The sequence below is a fragment of the Empidonax traillii genome, unplaced genomic scaffold (assembly GCF_003031625.1).
Source record: "Empidonax traillii isolate 1590-97213 ecotype Southwest subspecies unplaced genomic scaffold, ASM303162v1 scaffold1147:size172421, whole genome shotgun sequence".
Classification (NCBI taxonomy): Eukaryota; Metazoa; Chordata; class Aves; order Passeriformes; family Tyrannidae; genus Empidonax; species Empidonax traillii.
The window spans coordinates 97827-125582 of NW_020956340.1; the positions used below are offsets into that span (position 1 = coordinate 97827).

A 27756-nucleotide genomic window follows, 5' to 3' on the forward strand; every position below is an offset into this window, starting at 1 on the left:
ATTTAATCAACCCTTGAAAGAGTAGAGTAAAATAGCGAGATATGTGGTAATATTCCTAGTATGTACTTTAATTACTGATTGCTTGATTGCTGCTGAAACTGATGAGGCTGAGTGCGATGATATTATCAGGAAGTTAAGCCTGATAGCAAGCGATGAAAACATAGCATTTACCACGATCGTGATACACTGCAAAATGGCATCTTTGAGGGCTGGATTGACTGACTCCCTGCAGAGATAATTTAAATGCTGTAAAGCCATATATGTAGAAATGCTGATGAATGAGATCATAGACAGCCTCTGAGGAGAGCAGAAGCTGCTGTAATGCAATAGAAGAGTTACAGAAATCTGGGCGAGTGGCTGTGGCACCATATGCAGACCAACAGTTACAACATTACCAAAAGATTCCAAAAGATCCAGCGAGACTTAGAGTGAGGTAATTTAATGGGCAAAGATATTGTCATATATATGAGTCATCATACATATAAGGCTTTAAAAGCTACAAAACCAGGAGTAACTTTGTAAGGCATTGGATAGATACGCCACATGACACCCAGAGTAATGCAGGAACGTGCACAAAGCCACTGAGAGAGGTGACATCGGACCTCAGGTGTGTGGTGGCAAAAGGAAGGCAGAAGTAACTGCTTCCTAAGGGGTTTCTTTCCAGAATTATCTGTTTCTTTAATGTGTTTAAAAGCAGTAGCACTGAGACACAAAGTCACTGAAAACAGTGCTTGTTAAGAATGAGGTATTGTCAGAAGCCACCTTTTACTAGATGGGGATGAGGACTCTCTGAAGCATTCAGGCATGTAGCTGAGAAATCCAGCCCAAGTCAAACAGTGGAACTGAAAAAATGCTTCAGACCACTGAAACTCTTCTGTTCTTAACAGAAGAAAAATCCCCACCCACAGACTTAGAAAGTCTGAAACTGTCAGTGAAGAAATAACCCTAGAAGTGAAACACTGTATACAAATATACTTCTTATAAAATACTCTCACACAGTTCAAGCATACAATAGCTTAGAAGTGCTCCAAACCTCTCTTTATGTGCAAAACTGACTGTAAACTTGTCTGTTGAGCAGTGATTTGCCTCTCTTTCTTCCCGCTCTCTAGAGCTTATGTACTCCTCCATTGCTGTCATGGCTTTTGGGCAGTAGCTGGGATCTAGCTGATATTTTGGGTAAAGTCTTTGGGCTTACTTCCTGACTCTCATTTCTTGCAGAAGTATTAGCTGTTGGACTGAATTCAGAAAATTGAATTATTTTATGCTGTGAAACGTAACTGATTGCATGCTATGTGTGTTAGAATTTGTCTGCAGGACAGCTATGAACCAACATGTAGCCTCCCCAAAGTCTCCTATTCAAAAACCGGCAAACAGAAGGATGTGTAGTTGCCACGCCTCAGTAACTAGAAATGAAGGAGAGGGAGAAAAAGCCCCCAGCTAACAGTTGGAATATACAAGCTTCCCAAAACAACAACAAGATTGGGACCAGGAGCTTGGAAATGTAAGTAAAACCTAAAATTAAAACTGTCCTCCCTGGCAGGTGGGGCTGCATTTCACCATGACCTATCCTCTCTAATTCAGGTTGTCAGTTTACCTCTTGGGATTGAGGTCAGCCAGAGGAGCACCACAATGTTTTGACCACATCTGATAGTGGATTGTCTCAGCAGCTGTTGGTTGATGCTACCAAACAAACTGTTTTAGCCCCAGATATGCTTATGGCTACCATTTTGTTAATGCAACAAAACTTTTGTTACTTCATAGCTAATTCACTCTACTTTAAGGACATCCTTACAGTATTTGCCAGATGAGCAAATCTTGATTTTATGAAATGGTATTTGCACTATCACTGGGTGCATAATGTTGTGTGTAGCAGCAAGTAGATCCAATTGATAATATCAAGTCAGGTGATATGGTGGGGCTGTGCATAACTCAGAGTCTGCTCCAAGGACAGTAGCTGCAGTTGCTCTATCCTGTGAGTATTCACTTTGTCTCTTCTAATTTAATCTTTAAAATCCAAGTGTATGTGGTTTCTGCAGAGGAATTTTCAGGATATTAACAACTTTTTAGTACACAGTAAATTGTTTTATAAATAATCATAATGACTATCTCTAAGAAAGTTGATTTCTTTTGTGTATATAGACAAGCGTATTTTATTCTCCAAAGCAAAAACATCCTCTGAAGAAAATTAAATCCTGTTATTCCACGGAGAACAGATTGACAGTTTCTGAATCCCAAATCCCTTTTGAACTGTGCTCTGCTCTAGAGGGAGGTAGAAATGTGACTGCCCTGGCAAGCATTTGTCATCATGGTAAATCACTGTTCCCATATGGAGACGATTTTTCTGCAGTGTATCTTCTGCTTTTTGAGTAGGGAAAGCACATTTCTTTGTGCTATTGTTGGGCATTATGCAATCCTAACATGCCCTAAAGGATCTGCTGAGTGACAGTCAGAACCCTCACTGTCCACATCCAGGGGCCCATAGTTTGTCTTCTACTCTTCTGCACGTCATTCCTTTTCAGATGGTTGGCACTGGTCTTATAAAAAAAAATAAGAAAATCGTTATGATCAATTAGCTGTAATCTGATGTGATGCTGGTAGCAGGGAGGAACAGCTGCGCCTGCGTTTGATGTGCAGCAGTCGGTTGGCAGGCCAACCACCCTGCTGCTCAGCAGCTCTGGGGATGGTTTTTAGAGAGCAGCAGTTGGTAAAGGCTCCAGTCTTCTGGCCTGCAGCTGGACAACCACTTTTCACACCACTGTGCAGTCTGTTGGATACAACTAGATTAACTCCTACTTGTCATCCCAAACAGAAGGATGGAGAACCTCAGCGTGTTTCCAGGTGAAATCATACCAGTCAGGCAAAAGTATGAATTTAGCCAGAAAAATGTGCCCAGTAAGTGGCTCCATGCTGCAATTTGTGGGGCATTGACCACCGGTCACCCTGACCCGAGAGTAGAGGCCAGAGAGATAAAGCGTCTGCTTGTCTGGCAGAGGAGTGTGACAGCACAGTTGGGAGCTGCAGGAGTATCCAGGATTGCAAGTGGAACCACAGGAGTATGGGAACCACATACACTCTTTGAGGTGCCTCCTGGCTGTGACAAAACACCCGACAGCTGTTTGCCATAGGCACTGATGCCAAATGTTCAGTGTCAGTGCATCTCCTTTGATCACCCAGCATTCGCATGGATTCTGCACCAACATGTCTGGGTAGGTGTGTAAAGGGAATTAGGGCATTGCCCAAATCTGCAGATTTCAGAATCTGGTTTAGAGATACATGAAAAATTGGTGTATTTCAATTTGTATTACAAATAATTTCAATTTGATCAGTTTGTAGGATTGAACAAGCCCTCCTGCTGGTGAAGCAAAATTACTTCCTATGAGGGGACAGGCTGGTTAGCTCGGAGCTGCTTTATTGGGCACAAGTCTTGCCGAGTACTGCACAAGTTATAGAATGAACTCACTCATACCAGCTGTACAAGAGAATATGCTTGTTCTATCTTTGTATCGAAATTCGCGGCATTCCAAAGGGTCCTGCTCCCGGTGAGTTAAGTATGAGAAGAACGTGCCAGCAGAGGCACCAGCAGTAACAACCTCGCTCAGCTGCGGGAGATGCTTGTGCCGCATCTCCGGGGAGCCGACGGCCATCCACTCCAACGCTGGGAGCTGAAGCAGCGGGGAGCGGGCAACTCGGACCAGGTGCCAGGCTGTTGGCCCCGGAGCCTCTCGCTGCTCTCCGCAGCTGTGGCCGTGAAATCAGCCGGCCTCCGAGGGCTGGAACCGCGTGTGCCCCGGGCGGCAGCGGCTGCTGTGGGACCCGCGCCTGGCTGTGGGACCCGTCCCGTCCCGTCCCGTCCCGCTCGGGGCGGTCCCGGCGCTCCGCGGGCGGTGTCCGGCAGGGGGCGCGGGCGGGCGCCGTGGCCGCTCGGGGGCGGTGCTGGGGCGGGCCGGGCGCGGAGCCGCGGCCGTGGCGAGGCGGTGGCGGCTTCAGCTCCGGCCACGGCACCGCCACCGGCTGCGGGCCCGGCTCCGGCTCCGGCCCCGGGAGGAGGCGCCGAGCGCGGCGGGGCAGGTACGGGGGGGGCCGCAACCCGGGCAGGTGGGACGGCGCCCTGGGCGCGCCGCCGGGGTTAGCGCTGGCGCCGGTGTCCGGCGCGGAGCCGGCGGTGCCCGCGATACTCCCCGGGCACAGGGGGGGTGCGGCCCCGCGGCGGGCGGACCGGGGGGCTCGGGCGGTGCGAACTGCTCCCGACGGGCGGGAGCTGCTCCCGGCGGCAGGCGGGGCCCCGGGGCAGGGCCGGCAGCAGCTCCCGGTGCCCGCGGGCTGGGCTCGGTGTGTGCGGGTGGAGGGGACGGCGCTCGGCACCCCGCGCTGACAGCCCCGCTCGTGTCCCCCCCTCGGCTGGCGGGGGCTCCGGGGCTGCTGCGGAGCTGCTGTGCAGATACTTTGTCACCTATTGTTGGATACGCTGTGGCCGGAGTTGGAGTAACTTAGTGAGTTCACCTGTTTTCCGGTGCCTGTTGTCTTTAGTGTGTCCCGTGGCAGCCCTGCTCGTGCTTAACCTAAATATTTTTTAGGGCCTTGAACAGACTTCTTAGTGTATTTCTGTGCTGCAGGTTCCTGAAGAATAACCCTGAGCGCTTTGTCAAGCCTGATCTTTTCATTGGAAGTGCGTTCTGACATGGACATTGGCTTGGCCTTCATGCAGAATGTGGCCCTTAGAAAATAAAAATTAAACAAAGATCTGTGAAAGTATATTTTAAAATGCCAGGAAATAAAGGTGTATTTATATACATATATATTTATTATTATAATATATAATATATATATTGCAAAGTGTATTTGTAAATACTGTAACCTGAATTTCTGGACAGGTCACTTTACATGAATTCTTTGACAGTGGAAATGACAGGGTGAGAAGACCGTGTGTAATGACCTTACAAGCCTTTTATTTTGTCTGGCATCGCAGTCTGAGTTCAGACATTAAATTTTCTATTTTACAGATTTTAGAAATACAGTTTTATGTGGTGAAAAAAAACCTACTGAATAAGTGGCTCTATCCTTGACTAACTGCTAAAGCTGTCACATATAATAAGTTATTGTGCCAGTATTACAATAGTAATGGGATATTAAACCAGCACATTTTGGCAGTAAGTAGCTGTAATACTTATGCCCTGTTTTGACGTCTGTAGAAGGAGGATTAGCTCAGACAGAATTTGTAGTGGGAGGGTGTGAGTGGGATGAAAAGCAAAAGCTGCTTAATTTTAATCTTCTCAAAAAGGTAACTACAAGTAGTGCACGTGGTTAAAACACAGATGCTTCTCTCTCTAATGGCTTTTAATTGTAGTCTCTTCAATATTTTATGTAAACTCAGTAGTGCCAAAATATTACTTTTTATAAGATTGAATACATCCTAAACAAGCTCCCTGTTCTGGGGGAAAGGAAGCACTGAGGAGCAGCAGGGTCTCATAGGAAGGTCTGACACCACCAGGGCTGTAAAAGTGCTTTGGTGTAACGGGTGTGTCTGTACCTGTGTCCCTGGGCAGAGCCGGGGCTCAGGTTGGGCTGCGGGCTTTTGGTTGCATTGTTTCAGTTTCGTGATCGCGACCTTGCTTTTCTCTCGAACAGCCTTCATTTGTCTCTTGGGCTTTCTCTTTTAGTTTGAAAAGTGGGCATCTTGGAGCGAAGGCAGACAAAAGCAATGCTTCAGGTTTTGCAAGATGCCTGTCCCTCAGGAAGTTTGCTTCCTCCAGTGGTTTTACAATGGGGTGTAGTTTTACGTATTTATCATGACCTCCTTAGACGAATGAAACCTGAAGTGTCCTGTGAGGTTTCTTATGTAGGTCTTTGTTCATTTTCATAATCTCTTAGGGGACCCTTGAAACTAGACTTAAGTTGGATTTTTTTTTGATGCTTTTTCTGCTGAAATTGCAGATGTAAAGAAAAAAAAAATTATATATTTTTAGGTATAAAAGCTTTGTATCACAAGTGTATCTGCACGTTATTGCCCAAAAGAGGAATGGTGGATTCATGTCATCCTGAGTATGGCTTTTGTCCAGACTTGTGGTCAGTTCTAGTTGCACATTCTCTCATCTCCCCAAGGTTTTATCTCTTGACTAATACAAAAACACTGGCAATTAATTAAGTGAAAAACCACTGTGAGATATGTGTTGCTCACAAACCTAAATCAAATGAGCGTAGGAATTAAATGTTAAGCCACCCTCTAACATATGCTTTATGATTTAGATTTATGATGGATGCTACAAAGGAGGTGGTGGTACCTTAATTGTCCAAGAGGGTGGAGCCTTCAAGTGCCTCTGCCAAAAGGAGGAGGCAGGTGCTGGAGTGGTACAAACACTGCTAGACAGCAGCCTGAGTGGGGAAGGATCTGCTTAAAAAAGAACCTCAGTTGTACAGATGTTGGAGAGCGTAGTTTGGGTCAAACCTGTTCAGAAGGGTGTATTTAAAAATACTCTAGCTTGGGTGGGAAATTATACACATAAACAAAAAACTTAAATTGCGCAACAGAAAGGGAGGAAATGTCAAACACCTGGGAGGAGACTTTAAATTTAGATTTCATGCAAGATTTCTACTTGCATGGGGTTTAGTGTCATGGTAATTTTACTGGACTTGTACTAAAATAAAGCACAGTATTTTATCAATACTGCAATGAAATACACATTTTCTTTTTTTCCTCTTTGAAATGCTTTCCAAAATGTTTTCCATAACAGGGAATGTAAATACAGGACAGTGTATGGTACAAATTATACAGAAAGAGAACTGGAAACAGTTGATCATAAAACTACGTAAAGGCTGGTGACAACTGAAGGTTCATAGAGCAGTTTCCCAGAAAGAAATACCATACAGACCATGGCATTCTTCATATTCTGTTAAAACCAGGCTGTGCCTCAGTGAATCCCACCGAGAGTCCCCTGCCCAAGCACTTGGCTTTGCAAATCGTTTAGGGCAGAAAAGTTTGGGAATTTGCATTGTCTGAACCTTGCAGGGGAGGATGCACGAGTCCTGATGCATGTCAATGCAGGAGCACGGGAGCTTTGCCCACGGGGCTTGTGTTGTGGCACTGGGTTTAGGTGAGAATTCAAAATTAATGTTCTTGTTTGTCTCGAAGGTACCAGGTGGTCTCTGATTACAGCTGGGTGAGACATTTTCTTGCTTGGGGAAGAAATAAAGAGTGGGAAGGTGTACTGTGACAAATGGCATTTATGATTGTTTTTAAAAAATCAGATAATGCCTGAATCATCAATGCAATAGATCATCCTAAGCAGCAAAAAAAGAGCATTTTTTTCATTGTGCAAGCTGATAATAGAGACGTTTGCCAGGAGAGCTACAAAGGTGCGTGGTAACTGTGTGATTATGCATTTAGTGGTTCTGATGACAGGCAGAGAATTCAGAGTGTGATTGACAGGGTATTTCATATTGATTAGAGAAACAAACTGTGCTTTGAACAGCTAGACAGCTGGCATATTTCTTAAAAATAACTGGTTTTTGGAAGCTGAAATAATTAGGCCTATTTGTGTGTACCACATGGTAAAGTCATTCAGAACTGCTGCTTGGAAATCCTACTCAGTGGCTGTTTTCCAGCTGGTCCATTCATAGTTTCTGCAACCACCTCAAACTTTACGGTGTACCAGGAATGAAGTCAGTTTCCTCCAGAAATTGTCACGTAATTCGTGGCTTCCCTTGTGAAAATATAAAAATAAACACCATAACTTTGTTGCCATGTCTGTGATAAATTTCAGTTACTTTCATAGTGGAAGATACTGTACTATGGTTTCCCAGTCCTAGCAGTGGCTGCTGCAAGATCCTGCAAATATCTGCTTTGCTCTGTTGTTAATGATTATTTTAAAAGGACAAAGCCATATTTTTCTTCCTTTGCCTCTGTGGTTATGATGTTGGTTTACTGATTGCTCCTGGAGTCTGAATACAGGCTTGGGTTTCTGTCTCTGAAGACCTTTGGGTACCTTCTCGAGGAGCTTCTGTGGGCTGATAAATTGTAAAACCAGCCAAGCAACAAAACTGTGACCCACAGGCCTTTCCAAGGAGACACTGGGACATGATGTTTAGTGGCAGCACTGTTTACCTAAACCTGGGTTTGGTTTTCCTTCTGAAGAAATAACTCCTCTGCCTGCACCTGTGTGTTGGGTTGTGTGTAGCTGTAACGTGCCGTGTTTCCAGTGGTTAACTTGTGCTGCTGCCCTGAGGATCGAGGGAAAAGCCAGGCATGGCCTTTGCCAGGAGCACAGCAGCGTTCCCAGTGTGATGCCTCTGTTATTCCCCGTTCAGCTCTGCAGCAGCCAGGCAGGTTGGCAGTTGTACAGTGCTGTGGGGAAGAAAGGGCAGCAGAAAATGCTGAATGTCTGCTAATGCATCTGAGTAATCACCGTTCTGGGGTTAGATTGCAGGAAGATGACAAAATTGCTGAATAAACCCTCTTTAGTCCTTTTTTTTTTTTTTTTTCCTTTCTTTTTTCCATTTCTTTTTCTCTCCAGTATGAGCTGCCAGTTGTTGGTGCTGCAATAAGCCTGAGAAGAGGCAAAAGTTTTCCATTTGGAAGAGAAACAGAAACCTCTATCTACCCTGTAATTTTGGAGCCTTGAGATTACGTAGAGGTGGTTGAATAGGGAAGTTTTGGGTGACCTGGCAAGAGGTGGAATCTCATAGCAGGGAGAAATCAGGAGAAACATCTTCTGGGATGAAGGTCAAAATACAGCTTGAGCACAAGGAGAGAATAGAAACGTAACAGGTAATGAAATCAGTGTTAGCCATTCCGTCCCTCTTGCACAAACACTTTGAACATCAGGTTGTTGCACTGCCATTTTTCACATGTATAATTTAGCTAATTTAATAAAATTGTGCTTCCTGGAAAGCTCTTGGTAACGGCCCAATCACCTGATGTAAAATGACAATTTTAGGGTGAGCTGAAGGCGTGGCTGGGTAGTGGTTACAGGTGGAGCTTGTGAGTGAACAGCAAGGGGAACTGGGTGAGTTCAGATTCTAGCCATGATTCCAAAGGGTGAGGGATGAAGGACCAGCTGAAGACAGGATATGAGATGGGATGGTGAGTAGGCTGAAGAGATTATTAAGTCGGTGTCTCCTTTGACTAAACTAGAATTTCCCCAAGTCCATTCAGTTGGAACGCTGTGAGCAAAATAACCTGTGTGAACCCCTGAGAACTGCAGGTGTGGCACCTGTCACCATCAGAATGTGTGTGTGTGCAGGCAGGGTGTGAGCTTCATCTCAAACACTGGATGGGATAACTTTGAGCCAGTGTGGGAAAACAAGCATTTTTTTGCATTTATGAGCTTTCTTCACTAATCTGTTTATTCAGTGTGACTTCAGTGGTTGATCACAGCCAGCTTTGAGCGCATCCCTGCAGTGTTTGCTTTGAAAGTGAGTGCCAAAAGAGGGTATTTGCAGCAAAACACAAGCCGACACAGGGGCAGAAGGAGGCAGGTTCCTGTTAGAGGTGTGTTCAAAGGAAGTGGATGTGGAGGGGAGTGTTATAGTAGGAGAGGGAGTTGTTTAAACAATTGAAACTGTAAAAAGTAAAACTTCAGCTTAAAATGCCCCCAAAAATCATTTAATAATTCAAGCATGCGAAGCGCTTTGCCTTTGCCTGCTTTTTGGAGCTGTGGTGTTATCTGATCAGCCACTGGCTGTGATCTGGGTGTGATTAGGATCTCTGATCATACAATTACAAGCATATGGTATACCCTTTTAAAATTGTAAGTTTAAAATAATTGCCTTCTGATGCTATTTTTTAAAGAATTATTTAAGTATCTATATGTTCCGGAATGGTTTTGCTGCCAGTTAATATTCAGTTCTGGCCTGGAGCCATCAAAATCATAAGGTTTCTTTCAAGTTTCATAATAATGTTAAAAAAGAGTTGCTCAGTTTCCTTTAAGGAAGTAAAAGAACTTCCTTTGGTTTTGTTTTTACTTTCTATGAAGTTCAGAGACAAGCATGACCTATTATTGCATAGGAAAAGGAACAGTAATATGGGGACATTCCTGAAGTGGGTGATGGAGAGTTGGACTCGTGACAGATTTTCCTAGATATTAAAATTTGGTTCACACAGAGCCTCCAAAGGGATGTGCTGGACTGGTGGGTTGTTGTTGACTGCAACTTTTTTCAGGTTTCTGCACAGTAACATGTACAGCTCGAGGACACTGACATTGTTTCCAGCCAAAAAAAAAGTAGCCGAGGGCAGATCAAAGCTCTCACTGAGAAGTTTGTCTGAATGCAAGGATCTCTTGAACTAAGTGTTCAAGTGGACCACAGGAAACCAAAGTTAAGGACATCTACTCCTGGAAATATTTTGTGCTCTCATACTCCTGCTGTTCAGACGAGTAAACCACGTGATACCCATAAAGTCAGAATTGGAAAACCAAAGGCCAAAGCATAGAGAACTTTCAACAGTTCTGTAAAGGAATCTGGAAATGAGAGGTGTGAAGCTACAAAGGAACTGCAGTAGTCTCTTCAGTACTTAATGATTTGGGTATGCCATGAAGTCTGACTTTTTAAAAAGGGGGATGGTTTCTGGTCTATCATTATTTCAACTCTTGTTCTAAGCTTTGTCATTTGACAGATTTTATTATAGGCTGGATTTTATTGGTAGACTGTAACACAGCAGTGAAGCCTCTCTGTGGTTTGAAGGGAAGCAGTCCATGCTGTGTCATGTTCTGTCCAAAATGCAGCTTCAGATTCCAAACCACATCCATCCTCAGAGATTCTGCTGCGCTCTGAGACCTTACAGCAGGGCTGGTGGTGCCAAACAGACATCTCTGCTGAAGGACTGGGCTTCAGAGGTTGCTGTGGGTGCCACGTGGAGCTTTCCCTGGGTGTTTCCCATAATGTGGAGCAGAACTCAGGCAAAGAGGTTCTTGTCTCTGCTCTGAGCCCCTGGAGTGAACTGACAGCAGAGCATCAGTGACTAACAAGTGTGACTAAAAGTACTACTCAAAAGAGGGAGAATGCATGAGCTGCAAAGCATGAATTTTGATGCTGACCATCACTTTGTCCTCTGATCTAAACAGATACCGAAATCTGGGAGAAAGTAGAACATGAAGGAAACTACAGACATATTGGAATAAACATTCCATAACTGTTTCTATGTGCAATCCTGCATTTTCTCTTTGTTGACAGTCTGAGCTAATTTAGACTCGTGTTAAGTTCCTCCAGGCAGGGCCATGTCACCCCTGTGTCCTGGCTGATGGCAACACTTGATGTTCTTTATAAATAGAATAGTGAAGCTGGTAGGAAGAAATATGCCTTTGCCACCAGGATGCTGCTGGAGCCTGGGCAGAAGGCAAGCTGTCTCCAAGTGGAGTCTCTAAAGGGTAAGTGTTCTGGGAAGAGAGGGAAAGGAAGCTAAATTTAAAATATTTTTATTTATTAGTTTTTAACGAAAGGTTGTACAGACCATGGAAATCATATCTGAATTGCAGCTCTTCAGAACTTCTCTCACATGTGCTGATAATTTTAGGAATAGCAGATCACACAGAGGGAAAAGAGTGATCTAGGGCAATGACTAAAGGAATTAGATATTTATATTTTAAAACTATAATTTTCTTTGTCTGTTAGTGGTCCAGAGTGCAGCAGAGGTGAGCTGATACACCTACAGGGTATGCTATGCAAGGGTGAAAAAAATATATAAAATCCAACACTTAATGATCTTTTCATGCTTTTTAGCAGTTCCCACACTTTTCTTTTTTTCTCAGTTATCGTTGTTCAAGATAGCAGGGCATCATTTAATCAGAAAACTGGTGTAAATTTAAGGAAGTTCCAGAAACTGGGAGATTTCTGGCTGCAGAATAAGTCAACTTCCAATGGTGGGCAACCCATAAAAAGCAATTGTAATGTTCTAATGTTACATTACATTAACTGTGACATTAATGCACAAAACTTGAACATAGATGTCTCTGCATGATTGTGTTTATTGCCCAATTTCAATAAGTAACTATTAGTTTTTACATATCCACATGTAGTCGTGCTTTGTTCTGTGCTTGGTTACTGTGGAGTGGTACATGGCTTTTCTTTTTTTCTTATTAATTTTTTTTTTTTCTTTTACCATGGCTTTTGTGATCTTCACTTAGGTTGTTTATTTCTTTGGGGTTCTTTTCTTTGTAATGAGACTGCTGACCTGTTTGTACTTTCAGTCGAGTTTTGTGTGTCCTGTGGTTACTGAGTTCCAGCTTCAGTCGTTGGGTGGGCTAACACGAGTAGCATTACCCCGCAGGTTTTATTTAATATTTTCAATGATGAGCTGGTTTTACTCTTTTTAGAAACAAGTCTTTTTTTTTTTTGCCCAGTGTCACAGATGCTGGCTGTGTTGCTTTGTGATGCTGTGCAAAATGCAGCTGCAGTGTTGCAGGGATGCTCTGCCCACTCTCCACTGCTGCTGTTACAGTCGGCTGGGGGGGGTTCTGTGAGGGTTTCCTCACTGAGACAATTACAAGCATGAGCAGCTAAGCAGGTCGTGCTGACCAGAGAATTGAGTGCTCCCATTTCCTCCCTGTCTGGTGCTTGCCACAGATCTTTATAGCCCTGGTCAATTTGGTCACGTCAATCCCAGCCTCTGTTTTTCGTTCCTGCAGTGAAAAAAAAAGCAAATCCCTTGAAGCACCGAAGAAAAGGTTTGGCTTGTGCCACTTGCTGACTCAACTATTTTCTGCAGTTGCCAATTCAAGAGTATGAAGTTCCTCAGTGTCTGGAGTTCTCTGGACTTGTGGGTTTTAGTAGGTGAAAAATGGACTGCCTGGTAGGCTGTACAGGCACCCCCAATGGCTGGGGGTTAATTGGGGGAGCATAAGTGAAAGCCAAGGCAGACATTTTTCACTGCAATTGGATCAGGAGCATTCACCTTCATTTCAGGTATCTTCAGAATAGGTTCTGTCAGAAAATAAGCCTACAGATGTAGCTGTATCAAAAAGATAATCTGAAACTTTCTTTTGCAGTGAAGAGACATCAGACTAGTAAGTGAGTCCCTGACCCACTTATTCCATGACCTTCTCTAAAACAACCAATGAATGCTGGTCCAAATCAACCTTATGTTGTCTGTAGGGTTTGTTGTTTTTTTTTTATTCTCCCTCCTATGCTCTCTAAGCTTGCTGCAAAATACACCTCTGTTTTTGGTCTGTATTAGGCACAGGCTGAGCACTACCTTCTTTTTTGGGTGAAGTCACCATTTCTCTTTGCTTCAAGTGGTTCATTGTGACCACTTCTGCTCACTTGTGTTTCAGTAGACAATGTCATTTTGATGTACCACATCAGATAAATACAGTAATTTTATTGAGGCAGACTTTGAGGAGTACTATTGATTATTTATGGAGACATGCTATTTTAATCAAGTAGATTCATTTGAGCTGTCATGGTGAGTCAGGATAACTCTGTGCTCACGCTTCATGCTGGAGAGTAGGTTTGTATTATAGATGGATACTGGTGATTTAGAGGATGTAACAGTGTCAGTCCTTTGGCACAGAAGTTTGGCAGTGGTGGTTTAGTGTCACGTCCAACCTCACAAGCGCTTTCAAAGCACTGATGTCAAGTTATTTTCAGGGCCTGATTTAAAATAATCAATAGAAATAGTTTAGCTGGTCAGCCCTGCAGAAAATGCCTTCTCTGTATTTTGCTGAGGAGGAGGGGTTGCTGGTGGGGGGGTTCTCTGTGAAGCAGTGGCTGCCAGTGCCCCACGAGTGCTGCTCAGAAAGTAGGTTAGTCCTGGCAGCTGCTCTGCCTTGCATGGGCTCCGGGCAGACAGGCTGCTCTCCCAGCATTTCTAGGGAGTTCCAAACTTTTCCAGGGGCATGGCTTAGTCTCCAGACTCTCTGGCTTGGCCTTCAATCATAAAGCTGTTTTTCCCTTTGTGTGAGCAGCTGAGCACCCTACAATGGCACGTGTGTGTGATTAGGTAAGAGCTGAGGGTGCTCTGCATGCTGTGAGTCATTCTGGCATGTTTGGATGAGTTGAGGTTTTGGTTCATATTTAAAAGTAAAAGTTAAATCTGTGGGTAGGTAGGTAGGTAGGTAGGTATGCTGCAAAAGGTGACTCAGAAGCATCCTTTTACTTACCTGTGTTTCGATATAGGATACCTTATTAATGGCTATCCTTATGAATATCCAGGCTGTTAATAATTAGTGTCACTGAAATGTTTGGAGTTCTGTAGGTTGTCTTTATCAAGTCCTGCATTCATGGCTACAGAACTGTGGAGTTGTTTAGGTTGTAAAAGACGTTTGAAATCATCGAGTCCAGTTGTTCCCCCAGCACTGCCAAGCCCATCACTTAACCCTGTCCCCAAGATCTACATCTACATATCTGTTAAATCCCTGCAGGGATGGAGACTCCACCACTGCCCTGGGCAGCCTGTCCCAGTGCTTCACAGCCCCTTCTGAAAAGAGATTTGTCCTAATATCCAATCTAAACCACCCTGTCTCAGGAATGAGCATAAATCACTGCATTTTGGGCACACATCAGGAGCTGCTGCTGCTGGAATGCTGCCTCTCCCAGTGCCGAGTTCCACCTGCTCTGCAGCGCTGCGGGGCTTACCTCGAAAAGCAGCAAGTGCTTCCTTGTGTCCGAGGCACAGAGCCAAGGCCTGTTCCTGGGGACTGCCGAGGTAGTGCTGGCAGTTGTTGATAGAATTGACCTTTGGGTGCTGGGAGCTCACAGTGTGGAGATGGTGGGGCTGGGGCACGACCTGCACTCTGGCCTGTGCCGAGAGTAAATAGATAAAGATCGACATGACCCAGTTGTCACCGTAGCAGCAGATGCTCTGCAGCGCTGCAGCCTCTTGCTACGTGGTGGGATAACCTGAAAACCCGAAATGTGTTTTGCTGTGTGGTTTGTTTTGTTCTTTTAATCTGCATGTAAAAATAGGTTTGTGAGAAGAGAGGCTCGGTTGGCTTTTATTTTTCCACCCCCCCCCTCCAGCTTGGTTTTATCTTTTTTAGCTTACAAATGCTCACTTCAGTGAGTGCTCACAATACTTACTGCACTGCCTGCACTACTCTGTGCTGGCCAAGTGCTGCTTTTTCCTGGGAGCATCTTGTGTGCCATCACAGAGGAGCAGAGGCTTCAGTGCTCAACCTCACAAATGTTCACCTGATTCCCACGAGCTTGTTACCAAGTCAGAGCTGATGACAAATTGTATTGACAGGCTTTTAATTAACAGCTACTCAACAGGAGATGTTCCTGTTCCTCAAAAGTTGCAACACAAGAATTTTTAATTTGTTAGCAAGCCACAGTATATTTAAAAGAAAAGTCTTCCCACCTTGTTTATAATTTCTTGAGGGATGCATTTCAAATTCAATGTTTTAAAACTTCTGATCTTGCAATGAAGGCCTAAAGCTAATTGAGCTTATTCCCTAAAACATTTTGGTATTATGAGGTGCGTATGATCTCCTATTTTCCAGTCTTGTCATTTTTCCTTTTCTTTGTGGCAGCTTTGCTTTATGCAAAAATATTATTAATGAGTGTAGACTGTGTACAAGACCTCCTGTTCCTGAGAGCTTTTTAATAGATTTTACCTTCTCCTCCCTGCTAAGTCTATTTTTGCTTTTTCCTGTGGTTCCCCTTCTGTTCTCCCATCTGTTTGGTTGAAGTGCTTTATTCTCTCCTGGTGTTTTGTAGACACTAATCCTTTTACCTTCTATCCTTCACAGCTTTGTTGAGTTGCAGTGCTGCAGTTCGGTTTTGTTCCCACATGCCTTTCACTGAGATGTTCCAGGATGAGCTACGATTTTGTGAAATTGAGACTGTTAAAATTGTTCCTTCTGTCTTTCTCTCTCTCTCTTTTTTTTTTTTTTTTAAACTTTATTTTTATTACTGCTTGCACATGCCATTTATGGTGCTGTTGGCATTTGGGAAAAATACTGTAATGACTCTGGTTTTTTGCTTCTCGGAATCTCCAGATCTTTCCATTTTTCCACGGTTTCCAAAAGCTGTAAAAGTAGCTCTCCAAGTAAAACGAGATGGAAAGACCTCAGTCCTGCAAAATGCACATGCATAATGGATTTCCCTCACTGCAAGCCCCAGTGCTTTCATTTCTGTGAGATCACTGCCAGTGCTCTTGGGTCCCATTGCTTTGTAGGATGAAAGTCCCCTTGGGCCACATCGTAGATCCCACAACTCTTCAAGAGCAACCACAATACATAAAACAAGCTCAGTGATTCCCGAGACCTTTTCAAATACTAATAAGAAAATTAATTGGGGGGGGGGGAAGAGGAAATCAGAATTTTGAGGCTGTGATTTTATCAGAAGTACAGATTAAAATCTTGCTAATATGGTTCGTTTCTGGAGTGCAGAAGAGTTTTGGCAAGCAAATATGTATTAATTACATGGATGTGTAAACCCTGTCCTTCTCAAAAGGAGGAAAGAAGGGAGAGAGGTTTCTTTCTGTGAGTGCTGGGGCAAAAAGAAACAGTGGGGGGAAAAAAGTTTTTTTCTGTCAACGTGTTTGAATGTTCTATCATAAACAGAGCTCAGTTCAAAGGATCTGGGAATCTCAGTAGATTTCTTTCAAGACTAACCAATTTCCTGCAACATGCTGTCAGTGCCAGGAAGAGGCATCTCTTGCACATAAGAGCAGCTGGTTGTTTAAAAAAAAAAAAAAAAGGCATGCAGGGGGGAGAACACCCCTCCCTCATCCCTTGTATAGAGTTATTTTCCAAAGGAAAATATACATCTGTGAAAACACGGCACTTCAGCAAATTCTGTGCACTTTGGAATGTCATTTTGCAAGGAAAAGTGGTTTTTCCTAACGGTACGTGCCTCTTGTTTGGATGCTTTCAGGAAAGGGCTCGGGGCGTTTTTGTGGTTTCACTTTTGCAGTGAGTCCTGAAGTTTTATTACTTTCCCATTTTCTGTGTAGTGGTGTTGATGGTTTTTCTTACTCTTTATTCTCTTAAATAAGAACTGTGAATGTGAGTATTAACCCTGTCTTAGCAGGGGAAAACTTAATTTTATGGGAAATGGAATTTTTTTTTTAAATTTACTTGAAAGTTTTGTCATGGGGAAATACAGTTAATATTCTAACTAGGGTGAAGGCAACTTATCCATACCGTTGTTGCCAATTTGAATTTCCCTGTGTGCTTCCCTTTAAGAAATAACTTGACACTGTCAAAAGGATATTGGAATTTTCTTTGCTGTAGCTGATGATTCCACATCTGAAATATATTTGCCAACGTTCTGTTGTTTGCAGGAACCAGTGGTATATGAAGATGGAACCATGAAGAGAAAGCAGAAGGAATAATAATAATGCTTTTCCGAAACCGTTTTCTGTTCTTGCTGGCCTTGGCAGCCTTGTTGGCCTTCCTGAGCCTCAGTCTGCAATTCTGTGAGTGTCCTTCCCTTTTGTTTTCTACATGAAGTGATCAAAGGTGTGTTTAAAAATGGCCACGATTACTTGTTGCTGAAGTATTCGGTCTGTATTTAAATACTGGGGAGTTTGTTTTGGGTTTTGGTTTGGTTTTTGAGGGTTTTTGTTTGTTTGTTTTCCAAAAAGTAAGAAAAACGATTTTGTGTGCCGCAGTGGAATCTATACAGTTTTGAGACTTCAAATCAGGCTATCTTAAATCCAAAAAATCTGCATTTTGTAGTGCACTTAAGCAATTGAATCTTTCCATGAAAGTTGACAAACCCCATTTGAGTAAAAAACTGCAGCAATTCCTTTGAGTAAAATCTGCTGCGATTCTTATTTTACGTTGCATCAGACCAGACAGGATTGAGAAAACTGCTGTGAGGGTCGAGTGTTGGAACTTCTCCTTGTTTGTGCCCTCACATTAGGAAATATTAAACAGTTGAATTGGCTATCACAAGTGGTTGGTTTGTTTAAGGAAAGATAAATTATGCTGTGCTTCAGGTCAATTAATCCTGGGTCAGTGCAGAGGGCCCTGGTGTCCTGATGACTAAGCAAGAGGGTGGTGCTGAAGGCAGGTCAGGGTAGGTGACAAATGAGCATTGTGCCATATGACTGATTATCACCCACTTCTGAGAGATGACATTTGCCAGGCAAAGCCATGTGTTGTGTAAGTCTGGTCTGTACAAATACTCAGCAAAGTAATTAATTGCTGTTGGAGGGCAAAGAAAAATGCGTGTCCATAGGCTGGGCTAACATTCTTTGTTGTTGTTGCCATCTTGCCTCATGTTTTAATGAGGCTTTTTGGGCTGTGCTCCTTTAGCATGGTGTAAAAAAAAATCCCCAAACTCAAAAGATTGCTCTAGATTTAGAATGTGTCTTTTGCATATGATAGACAACTTATAAGAAAGGGGGAGAGAAGATGAAAGAAACTTTGTGGTTTTCTGCTGCTATTTTTGTGTGTTTAAACTCATCTGCATGTAAGACAGGGACCTGTGGCTTTTTCAGCTTCCTATGGGCATAAGCCAGTGGGTCTGACTGCAGCTTGTTTTGCCCATTAGGCTCTTTATGGCTTGATGTTGTAGGGTTGGTTATGAATTGTGCAGAGGGTGAAGGTCCTAGAGGAGCTGCAGCTGAAACATGAAACTGAATTGTTAACTAAAATGAGTTTTATTTAGAGATGAGGAGAGTGAATCACATTTCCTCTCAAGAGGAAATTATTTTCTCCTTAATTAGAACATGACATTTGTGAAGAGGAATTCCAGGAGATAAAGATGTTTGAGGGGTGCTTTAAAAAGCACATAAGCTACAGCAAGCAGCCGTCATGAAGCTCAGTGCCAATACCAACACTGATACAGAAGCTTTTCCATAATGACAACTGCAGTACAGTCTGGTGGGAACCAAGACTTACAGGAAGCCTGACATTTTAACTTCTACCAGCTTCAGGTTGTAGAGCAACGAGTTCAAACTTGGAACAAAGACCGTCTCCACAGCAGAGACAAAACTCTCTTCCATCACTATGTGCATCCAGGCTGGCTGTGTCTGCTGAGCAACCTCCAGCTCAGCAGCTTTAGATGAGTTATCACTGCTATCACTTGTTTCACTTGTTGCTTTCTTTGTCAGGAGTTTTGTCTGTCACATCATCACCAGTGCTATTTTCTGTCGGGAAACGCTGTTTTTCACATCCTCAGAATGTTTAACTTTGGGATTGCTGGGTCAGACTGGTCTCAGCTTTCTTCAACACCAAAAGCAGCATGACTCCCCCTTCTCCAACCATCACTGATAACTTTTGTAAATAGGATAAAGTTCGAGCTATTTTACCCCCACCCCCCACCCCCCTTAGACAGAGCATCCTGCTGCAGGCCCCTCACAACAAGACAGACATCGAGGTGCTCAAGACAGTCCAGGGAAGGGCAATGGAGCTGGGGAAGGGTCTGGAGCTCAGGTCTGATGAGCAGCTGAGGGAGACGGAGGTGTTGAGCCTGGAGAAAAGGACTCTCTCTGCAACTACCCAAAAGCAGGTTGTGTGGGGTGGCAATCCATCTCTTCTCCTGGGTAACAAACAACAGGACAAGAGGAAACAGCCTCAAGTTGTGCCAGGGGAGGTTTAGGTTGGATATTAAGAAAAATGTTTTCATGGAATGTGTTGTCATGCGCTGGAACAGCCTGCCCAGGGCAGGGGTGCAGTCACCATCCCTGGAGGGGATTTAAGAGACGTGGAGATGTGGCAGCTGGGGACATGGTTTAGTGGGGAGCACAGTGGTGCTGAGTTAACAGTTGGAGCTGATGATCTTAGAGGTCTTTCCCAACCTGAATGATTCTGTGATATGATTTATGTTCATGGAATGAAAACGGGTGCTTGTACATTTAGACTCAGGAAATTGCCCAAGCCACTGATTTGTTTTGTTTTGTTTGAAGGGAGTTACCTCCTGAAGCATTTGGAGTGGAAATGGATGTTTTATGCTGTTGTGGGATTGTGTTTCTCTGTTAGCAAGCAGTGCAAAGCTTTGTGGAGGAGGGTTGGTAATTTTAAAACACGCTACTGCTTTTCTAAGCATGGAATGTTGAAAATGTCTCTCCCTTTCTGTGATAAATTTGTTTATAAAAGTGAAACAGTAACACTAAATGAATAATTATAGAAATGGTGCCTCTCTTCCTTTTTCAAACTTCTGCTTTAGGACAGGGTGTAACTCCTGTAAATGCTTGATATTTTATTCCTCTTGTCCACACGTGGAACTGTGGCAATTGGAAGCCAGACTTGTGAGTTGTAGCTGACTCAAAGTTGAAGCAAATGGAGTAGTAAAGGCCAAATTCAGCTGATTTTTTCCATAGGTTCTGACTCAATATTACAGACAGCCCACACTGGGATGGCTGACAAGGTCACAGTCTGGCCTATGCTTGAGCTGTGAGGGTTCAGGAATTGCTTGCAGCAGTTTGCCACCAAGTCAAGCAGAAAAAGATGCTGCTTTACTTTAACAGACTGTGCTGTGAAAGGTCTGGAAGTGCTTTATGAGCAGTGATTTCTGCAGCCACGATGAAGGGGAGGTGATGGGTGTCCTGTTAGCAGTCCTAATGTAACTCTGTCCTTCCTTGTAAGACAAACTCCTGAGACAATTCTTTCCGAGCTTATAGTTGTCACATCTCGAGTTTAGGCAAAAGGAGAAAAACACTGGGGAAAACAACCAGTATCAGACCTCGGAATCTTCAGTATTGGTAGGCTGGGAATGGACTCAGAATCGACAGAAAACTGTGTCCCCTGTTCTGATGTTTGTTTGTTCTTGGTCCCTTTCTCTTCTGTTGTGGTTTCTGAGTTCTGGTCTAAACTAGTCTGATTTCCTGTGGTTTTTTTTCACCTCAAGGCTGGTGCTTTGCTTGGATGCTAACAGTTTAACTTACAGGGTCAGTCACTGAGAAAGTTTCCCCTGAATTCTCTCTTGAGAGCAAACAACAGCTCTGAGTGCTAGAAGTGTTCTCTCCCACCAACAGTTGCAGTGGATGGAGGTGGAGTGATGGCAAGGACCCAGATCAGGAGCTGCCTTGTGTCTGCAGAGCCGTGTGCCAGAGGTGCTGTGTGGAACTGTGGGTTCATGTTTGGCACACATTGCATTGTGTGCTGGCTTGGTTTGGTGGATCCAATGCCAGCTGAATCTCCATCTCCTCATTCTGAGAAGAGGGAGATGTATAAGCAGACTGTGCTTGGCTGCACAGTTGGAGAAATGACTCTTTTTAAACTGTAATGGTCATTTTTCTGAGTGATGTAGTTGCTCTGGATCCCATGAGATACCTTCCTTCCTGCTGCCAGAGTCATCTGTCATGTACATTTTGGGCAATGGGGCATTTGATCAGTTCTGCTCTTTATGTCCTTGTTCAGGAGCAAAAGGCCCAGGTCCTGTGCTTAGTCTTTCCCTGTGCTGCTCCAGCTGCCCCAGGTGCCAGGTTTGCCTGCCCCAGGTGCCAGCTGCCTCCCTGGGAATTGCACTTGGAACAATAGGGTGAGAGAACTTTCCTGAAGAAATCCTACTGTTTTCAAGCTCTCTATATTTATTTAGATAAATAATGCCTCAGGCTTTGTTTCTGAACCTACCTGGTGGATGATGGAAGAAATACATTTGAGAGGCATTTGAAAATTGACTGGAATACTCTAATACTTATTCACAGTTTTGCCAGGTTTGGTTACCATTTCTAGTAGGCACCTAGAGGACTTCTAAAAATAAGTTATACTTGCTGAAAACATATAAACTTTAAAAGTTCCCTCCATCTTTAATATAATTGTATGACCTGGACTTGGAAGACAAAGACTGTGGTTAGATGTGCCCTCAGATTCAGTCTGGCCATCAACACTTTGTACAGTGTGAAACCTGGACCTGATCAGCAATAGGGAAACTCTCTTGAATGGCAAATGCCTCTGAGTTTTTTACATGTTTGAATTTTTAAATAGTATAGGAAAATGACAGTGTTAAAAGTTAAAACTTGTAAAAAAAAATTGTAAAAAAACCATTTTGTAAAAATGTTCCACTGCTGGCCAGAAACATACTCTGATGTCTCTGATGGATAATTGTATCAATGAGAGTTTTTGTTTGGGAAACCCATTGGATAGGGAGGCTGGTTGTCTTCCAAACCAAATATGCCTGGCAGTTCAAAGTTTTATAGGAAATGGTCACTGTTCCCCTATTGTTTTATGTTTGGGGCTAGATCTATGGAAAAGAGTGGAGAAGTATTTTCCTTATAGTATTTATGTTTCCACACGTGCTTTTAATCTCTCCCCTCTTTGTTTATGTAAATGGTCATGGTTCTAAAATGATTTAAAACTTCAGCATTAAAAACAAAAGGAGAGCTGATTTTTATAGACTTGTCAGTTAAACTCTTCTAAAATGGAATTACGTTGTTTTTATCTAAAGTTTTCAGTGTTTTGCTTTGTCTTTGGAAAAACGGCAGAATGGATAAATGACCTGTGCTAGATTGTGACCTGTAATTTTTTTCTCTGAAAATATTATCTGTAATGCTTTTAACTAAAAATGGGCAGTTTCCTTCTCTACAAAGGGTGAAAGCAAGTAGGGATATTCTATTCTTTTTTTTTTTTTTTTCCCAGAAGAAAAGGTTGCAGTGGCTGAGGTCTTTGTTCCTACTCTGTGCTGTGTAAAACACCCAGAGCAGTGCAAGGGGTTGGGGGGGGAGTTCCTGTGGTTCAGAGGTGGAGGGTGGCAGCACATTCAAGTGTGTTCTAAGGGATGTGTCAGCATCTGGCTGTGGTCCTGCAGCCTCACACTGAGGGGAAAAGACAGAATTTGGGCCCCTGTCGATGTTAATTGCATTGGTTAGTCCTTAGGTCAGCTCAGGAACAGGAGGTTGCAGGTTTGCCTGAGGAGCTGCTTTCCTTTTTCCCTTAAGATTGGTGTAGCACTTCAGAAGCCAATTACTGGACGAGCACAGACCTTCCAGTACACGGGAACATCTGTCACTGGCTGTGGGAGCCTGAAGGTGGGTCTTCTCAGGATTTATCTTTGAGTTAACTTGACTAAACCAAACTGAAAGGCAATTTAAAACCCAGCTGTTAAGGTGCCGTGTGTAATCTCTGTAAAGTTTGCTTGACAATGATTTTCACTTTGCAGTGGAAGGCATGTAAATTAATTTTTTTTTCCAATGAAGTAAATACCTTTGTTTTACTTTTTTTTTTATTATTATTATTTTATTTTGATTTTCATTTACTGAAATCCTTAAGGAAAATAACAGTGGAGAGGAGGACTAGAACTATAGTGGGAAAGCATCCCTTTTTAAAAGCTGTATAACCCTGCCATCATTTACAGCCTGTCCTTTCAGCCTGCCTGTCCCAGGCACTTCACAGTCATGAAGCCCTTGGCTCTCAGGCCGGTCCTGCACATGGAGCTTCTCTTCTGGTTTGGAGTTTGTTTTCCCAAGTACTTTGATACTTTGATCAGTGGCTCAGGCCTGTCTTTCAATAAAAAGTATTTTGGTATCTGCCACTGCTTTTTAGGATGGCAGCCACTGCCCCAGCAGGGCAGTTCCTGTGCAAACTGTGAAGAGCTATTTTGTGGGGGTTTTGGAGGTTTTTTAAAATACTTTCTCAGCCTTGATGGTTCAGGTTGGGTGTTGGGGTTTCAGCACCTCTGGAAATGACATTTTGCTGTTCCAGTAATAATTTCCCTCTGCTTTCTGTCATCTGATTTTGCACTGGAGGTTTTGGTTTTAAAGATGAGTCACAGGGAACAGAAATCAGGATTCTCCACTCGGAAAAGCAGCAGAGTTTTATTTGGTTGGCTTGAGTGCTGCAGGCAGCTCTGATTTTTCTGAGGATGGTGTGGGCACTGTATGAAGTGTTTGGGGCTCAGCGTGGTGTCCTCAGCGTGGCTTCCTTCAGCTCCTGCTGTGACACAGCCCGTGGGGCTGGGGGTACTTGGGTGGTCCAGCGGCAGCAGCTCACAGGGACTTGCAGGTGGGAACAGAGGTGGAAGCTGAGGGGGTGCAGCATCCACTTGTATTTCCATCTGCAGAGCAGGATGTGCTCCCAGAGTTTGGGAAGCTGTACCTGTGGTTCTGCAGAGCCACCAGCAACCCCCAGAGACTGCGGGGTGGAGGGAGGGGTGAGCTGGCACATGCACAGCCTGTGGAAAAGCTGGGGGAGCTGGGTTTTTTCAGAACTTAATTTCTGAAAGAGAAGGGAAAAGGGGGGTGGGAAACCCCAAGGTATTGAGTGAAATGAGAATGCAGCCTCCTGGCTGTTCCTGGGCAGGATCCATATCCTCACCATCTCTCTAAGGTGCATTCCTTACCTCTTGCTGTTCTGTACCAAGAAACAGCAGTGACTCATGTTTGATATTTTAAAAATGTAATTTCTTTATAGGAAGAAAAAAAAAAAAAGGATTGCATTTTGCTACATACTATATTTAAAAAGCCGCAGTTTTAGAATTCTTGATGTGGAGAAGTTGTTTTTGTCATGTGTTACCAGAATATGAAATTAAAAGGAGACCAGATATCTCCCTTCATGAATTTTGCCTTCAAGCTCATAGGCATGGAAGATTTTCCACTCATGAGAAGTCTCTCTGGGTTTTTTCAAACTACTAATTTAATCTGAATTTAAGATTAAAGGGAAAAATGACCCACAAATAATATATTCAGGGCTTTGTGCCTTTTAGTAATGAATAAAGAGAACTAGCTGTAAATATACAGTTTTTTGTTAAAGATATATTTAAAATTGTCATTAGAGATTTAAACTTTTTTGTTATTCTCAAAAGGGGTGGTATAATGTACTAGTCCAGAAATGAACCCTTGAAGGAACAGGAGACACAATGAATACAGGGGACTGATATTATGGGACATTTTCTCCCACGAGAACAGAGCCATCATTTCAAAATACCTGCTTTAAATATAGGTCAGGTCAAGTTACTTGAGACAGGTTTTGACTGGTCAAAATGTCAGGCTACAGAATTTCATAATTCTTTAAATACATACAGACTTCATCCATGATGGTTATTTGAACTGTATTTAAACAGAATTAATATGAACTGTTAAAGCATGTGTTTGAAGGCTACTGTATGGTTGATTTATGTAAGTTTTAGCAAATTCTGTTTTGTCCTTAAACCAGTTCTCTGCCCTTGGTTTTTCACAGCTCTCTAATGCTGACTCAGGCTGCCTCACAGGTCACTGCAGGCGTGTTTTGGAATGGCACATGTGTCTTTTAAAGCCAAAAAAATTGCTCCTAGGATTTTTCCATTGTATGCTGAACTAAATTGTGTTTTAACAACTGAAACATTGTTTTTAAATTCAGAAATTCACCCTATTTTGTTTGCAGAAACAGCAAAGAGAGAATTTTCTTTCTAACGTGCAGCTGTTACAGTCTTTATAAACGTGTGGTGATTCAGGGTGAGTTCACAGGGTGAAATCTGCACAACACAGAGTCTCACTTCTCACAAGAACATGACCCTTCTGTGTGGGGTTTGCATTGCAAACCTGGATGTCTTGAGCTAAGAAGGTAGAGACAGCCTTGTCACCCTGCTTTGTTTTAGTATGAGCTCTTTGCTCATCTTTTGCTGACCACTCTGATGTTAGACCAGTTTTCTGAGAATTCACAAACAATTCACCCTTTATTAGCTTTATCACTCGTACTTTACTTTTATCAAAGCTTTTAGGACAGTGATGTCTACTAATTGCAGATGGATTCATCATACATTAATCATTTGCTGTTTGAGATTTGTGTTCTGCGTCTTCCTCAGAGGATGTTCTGACCCAAATCTCCCTTCCCTCCGTGTTCAGTGAGCAGAGTTTCAACTGGACAGTAGCAGGAAAACTCCCTTAACATCAGTGAGTATAACACAGTCACGTTTGCCCTGTTTCTAGGCCATGTGCAGCCTTCAATAAAGCATAGAGGGCTACTTAAACTTTTTTTGATGATAGGTTTGTTTTTCTGAGCTGTACTTTGTGCCTGCCTTAATCCCCACTGTGCTGCTGCAAATTGAGTTGAAAACCATCGGGTTTATGGCCGTGCCCGTTTGCCGGTGTGTGTCTGAAACAGAAATGCTTAATATTCTTCAAATAGTTGTTGTTCATGTTTCTTCTAAGTCCTTTTAAATTTTCTCTGGCGAGTTATCTTTCAGGCAGTTTTGTTCTTTTATCTGTGCTTTTGCTGTTCTTTTATTGCTGAAATGATACAGTGACTGACTCAATCCAAAGTGTCTCATCATTTGACTGCGAAGATTTTTTTGAAAAAATTTATTATGTATTCTTGGGCTTGTAGAGTTTCTCTGATTAATATGGTTTCTTAAACTGCACTGATTTTGAAGATTTTAATGCCTGCAAACAATTTTTTATTGCCTTTTCTTTTTTTTTCTTTAATTAGAGTAATCTCTGTTCCCAAATTACTTCCCTTTTAACTTTTCAAACCTCACTCAGTGAGAGAAAGCAGTGCTTGCACATATTGAATGGCATTGTGATTTAGTTTAAATGAGGCAGTGTCTAAATAGTGTTTAAGAGACTGGGGCTTTTGTGGACTTGCTGCAGTGAAATATGAAGTGATCTCCCTTCATGCTTTTTGTGAGGTGGTTTGGATTAAAAGAGCTGGAAATGTATGTGGTGTAATTTTGGCTTTACCAGCAGTGCACATTAATACTGAATGAAGACAAGGAATAAGATTCACCATCTTCCCCTAAGCTGTTTTATGGCAAGAGTCATAAAGGCACCAATAATTCTCTGATCCAGAGAGTACTGTTTTGAATTTCCGAGATGAATGACTAGGTCTGTCATGGCAGGCTTCCCCAGCACAAAAATCTGTCAGGTTCTACTACATTAAATATGTTGTTTCAGGGTTTGCTGCTAGCAAATCCATGGCAGCTTTCTGTGCCCTGCTGCTGACAAGGACAAACAAGTGAGCTGGCTTGGCTTGGGTTAGCAGTGGCATATGGTGTTGAGATCACTTCCCTGAGCAGGTCAGTTTGTGGACAGAAAACAGTTGGGATCAGATGCGAAACAGAAAAGTGCTAATTTAATGCAGTACTGAAAATATTGATTTGAATTTGTAAGGCTTTTTATCTTGGAAGGACACTGTGATAGAGAAGTGCCAGATGTCTGTAGATTGTGTCTGACTGATGACATTAACATATTAAACAGTTTGTGCCCTGTGCCTTTGCAGAGGCTGTGGCTGAGCTGCAGACATGGTGGGTTTCCCTGATTTGGGGTGGCAGCCCTTTGAGAGGGAGAGAGAGAGATCACTGCCTCTGCCCCAGTGCAGACAGACACTGCTGAGAGAGGTGCAGGAGGCAGCTCTGGAGAGAGGTGACAGGAGGATGCTTTTCCCAGTGACCAAATGTAGTTTGTTGCCCCCCCCCCCCAAAAGCTGGTGACTTGGCGTTTTCACACCAGGGGAGCGATGCTTGTAAAGATGTGGTGGGCAGAGCAAAGCTTTTGCATTGTTTTACCTGTGTATTTTGTCATTTCTGTTTCAATAGCTGGATATTCCAGTACACGCCCTAATAACAGCTGACATAAATGTCAAAAGACATTCTGAGTATTTTGGAATGCTGTCTCAGGAGAACCCTAAGGAAAAGAGGCAATGACATGCACCTGAAGCTGTAGATTATTACATCCTATTATTTGGTCTTTCCAAGGGGGGAAAAACATTTTCTCTAGGATTACAGAAAACAGTAGTGAACACTTCCCCTTCATATCCACTTGAGGATATATCCAGTGGTGAATTCCACGAAGACTGATTCAAGGAGCACAGTGGTTTCAGCTGCAGAGGGCCCATGTTGAAGATGTGTTAGCAACAGATTGCTGGGTAACAGAACAGGAGCAACTGCTGAACTATCTTGAACTCTACTGTATGGGGCATGTTTTTGAATCATTCTCAGCTGCTGTAGATCAAAAGATCACTGAAG

The 27756-nt window shown here is 43.1% G+C and overlaps 1 protein-coding gene across 3 annotated transcripts in view; it reads left to right on the forward strand.

The window, feature by feature from the left end:
* PXYLP1 (2-phosphoxylose phosphatase 1) overlaps positions 1-27756 on the forward strand; it is a 79671-nt gene that overhangs the window by 28701 nt on the left and 23214 nt on the right. Inside the window, exons 1-2 of one of the 3 annotated variants that reach the window (XM_027905357.1) lie at positions 3977-4054; positions 17212-17350. In XM_027905357.1, coding sequence (XP_027761158.1) covers positions 17272-17350 — 79 coding nt within the window. In that variant the 5' untranslated portion in view covers positions 3977-4054; positions 17212-17271. Of the gene's footprint in view, positions 1-3976; positions 4069-17211; positions 17351-27756 lie in introns of those variants that run through there. The other 2 variants (XM_027905358.1, XM_027905359.1) reach the window with 2 other exon arrangements.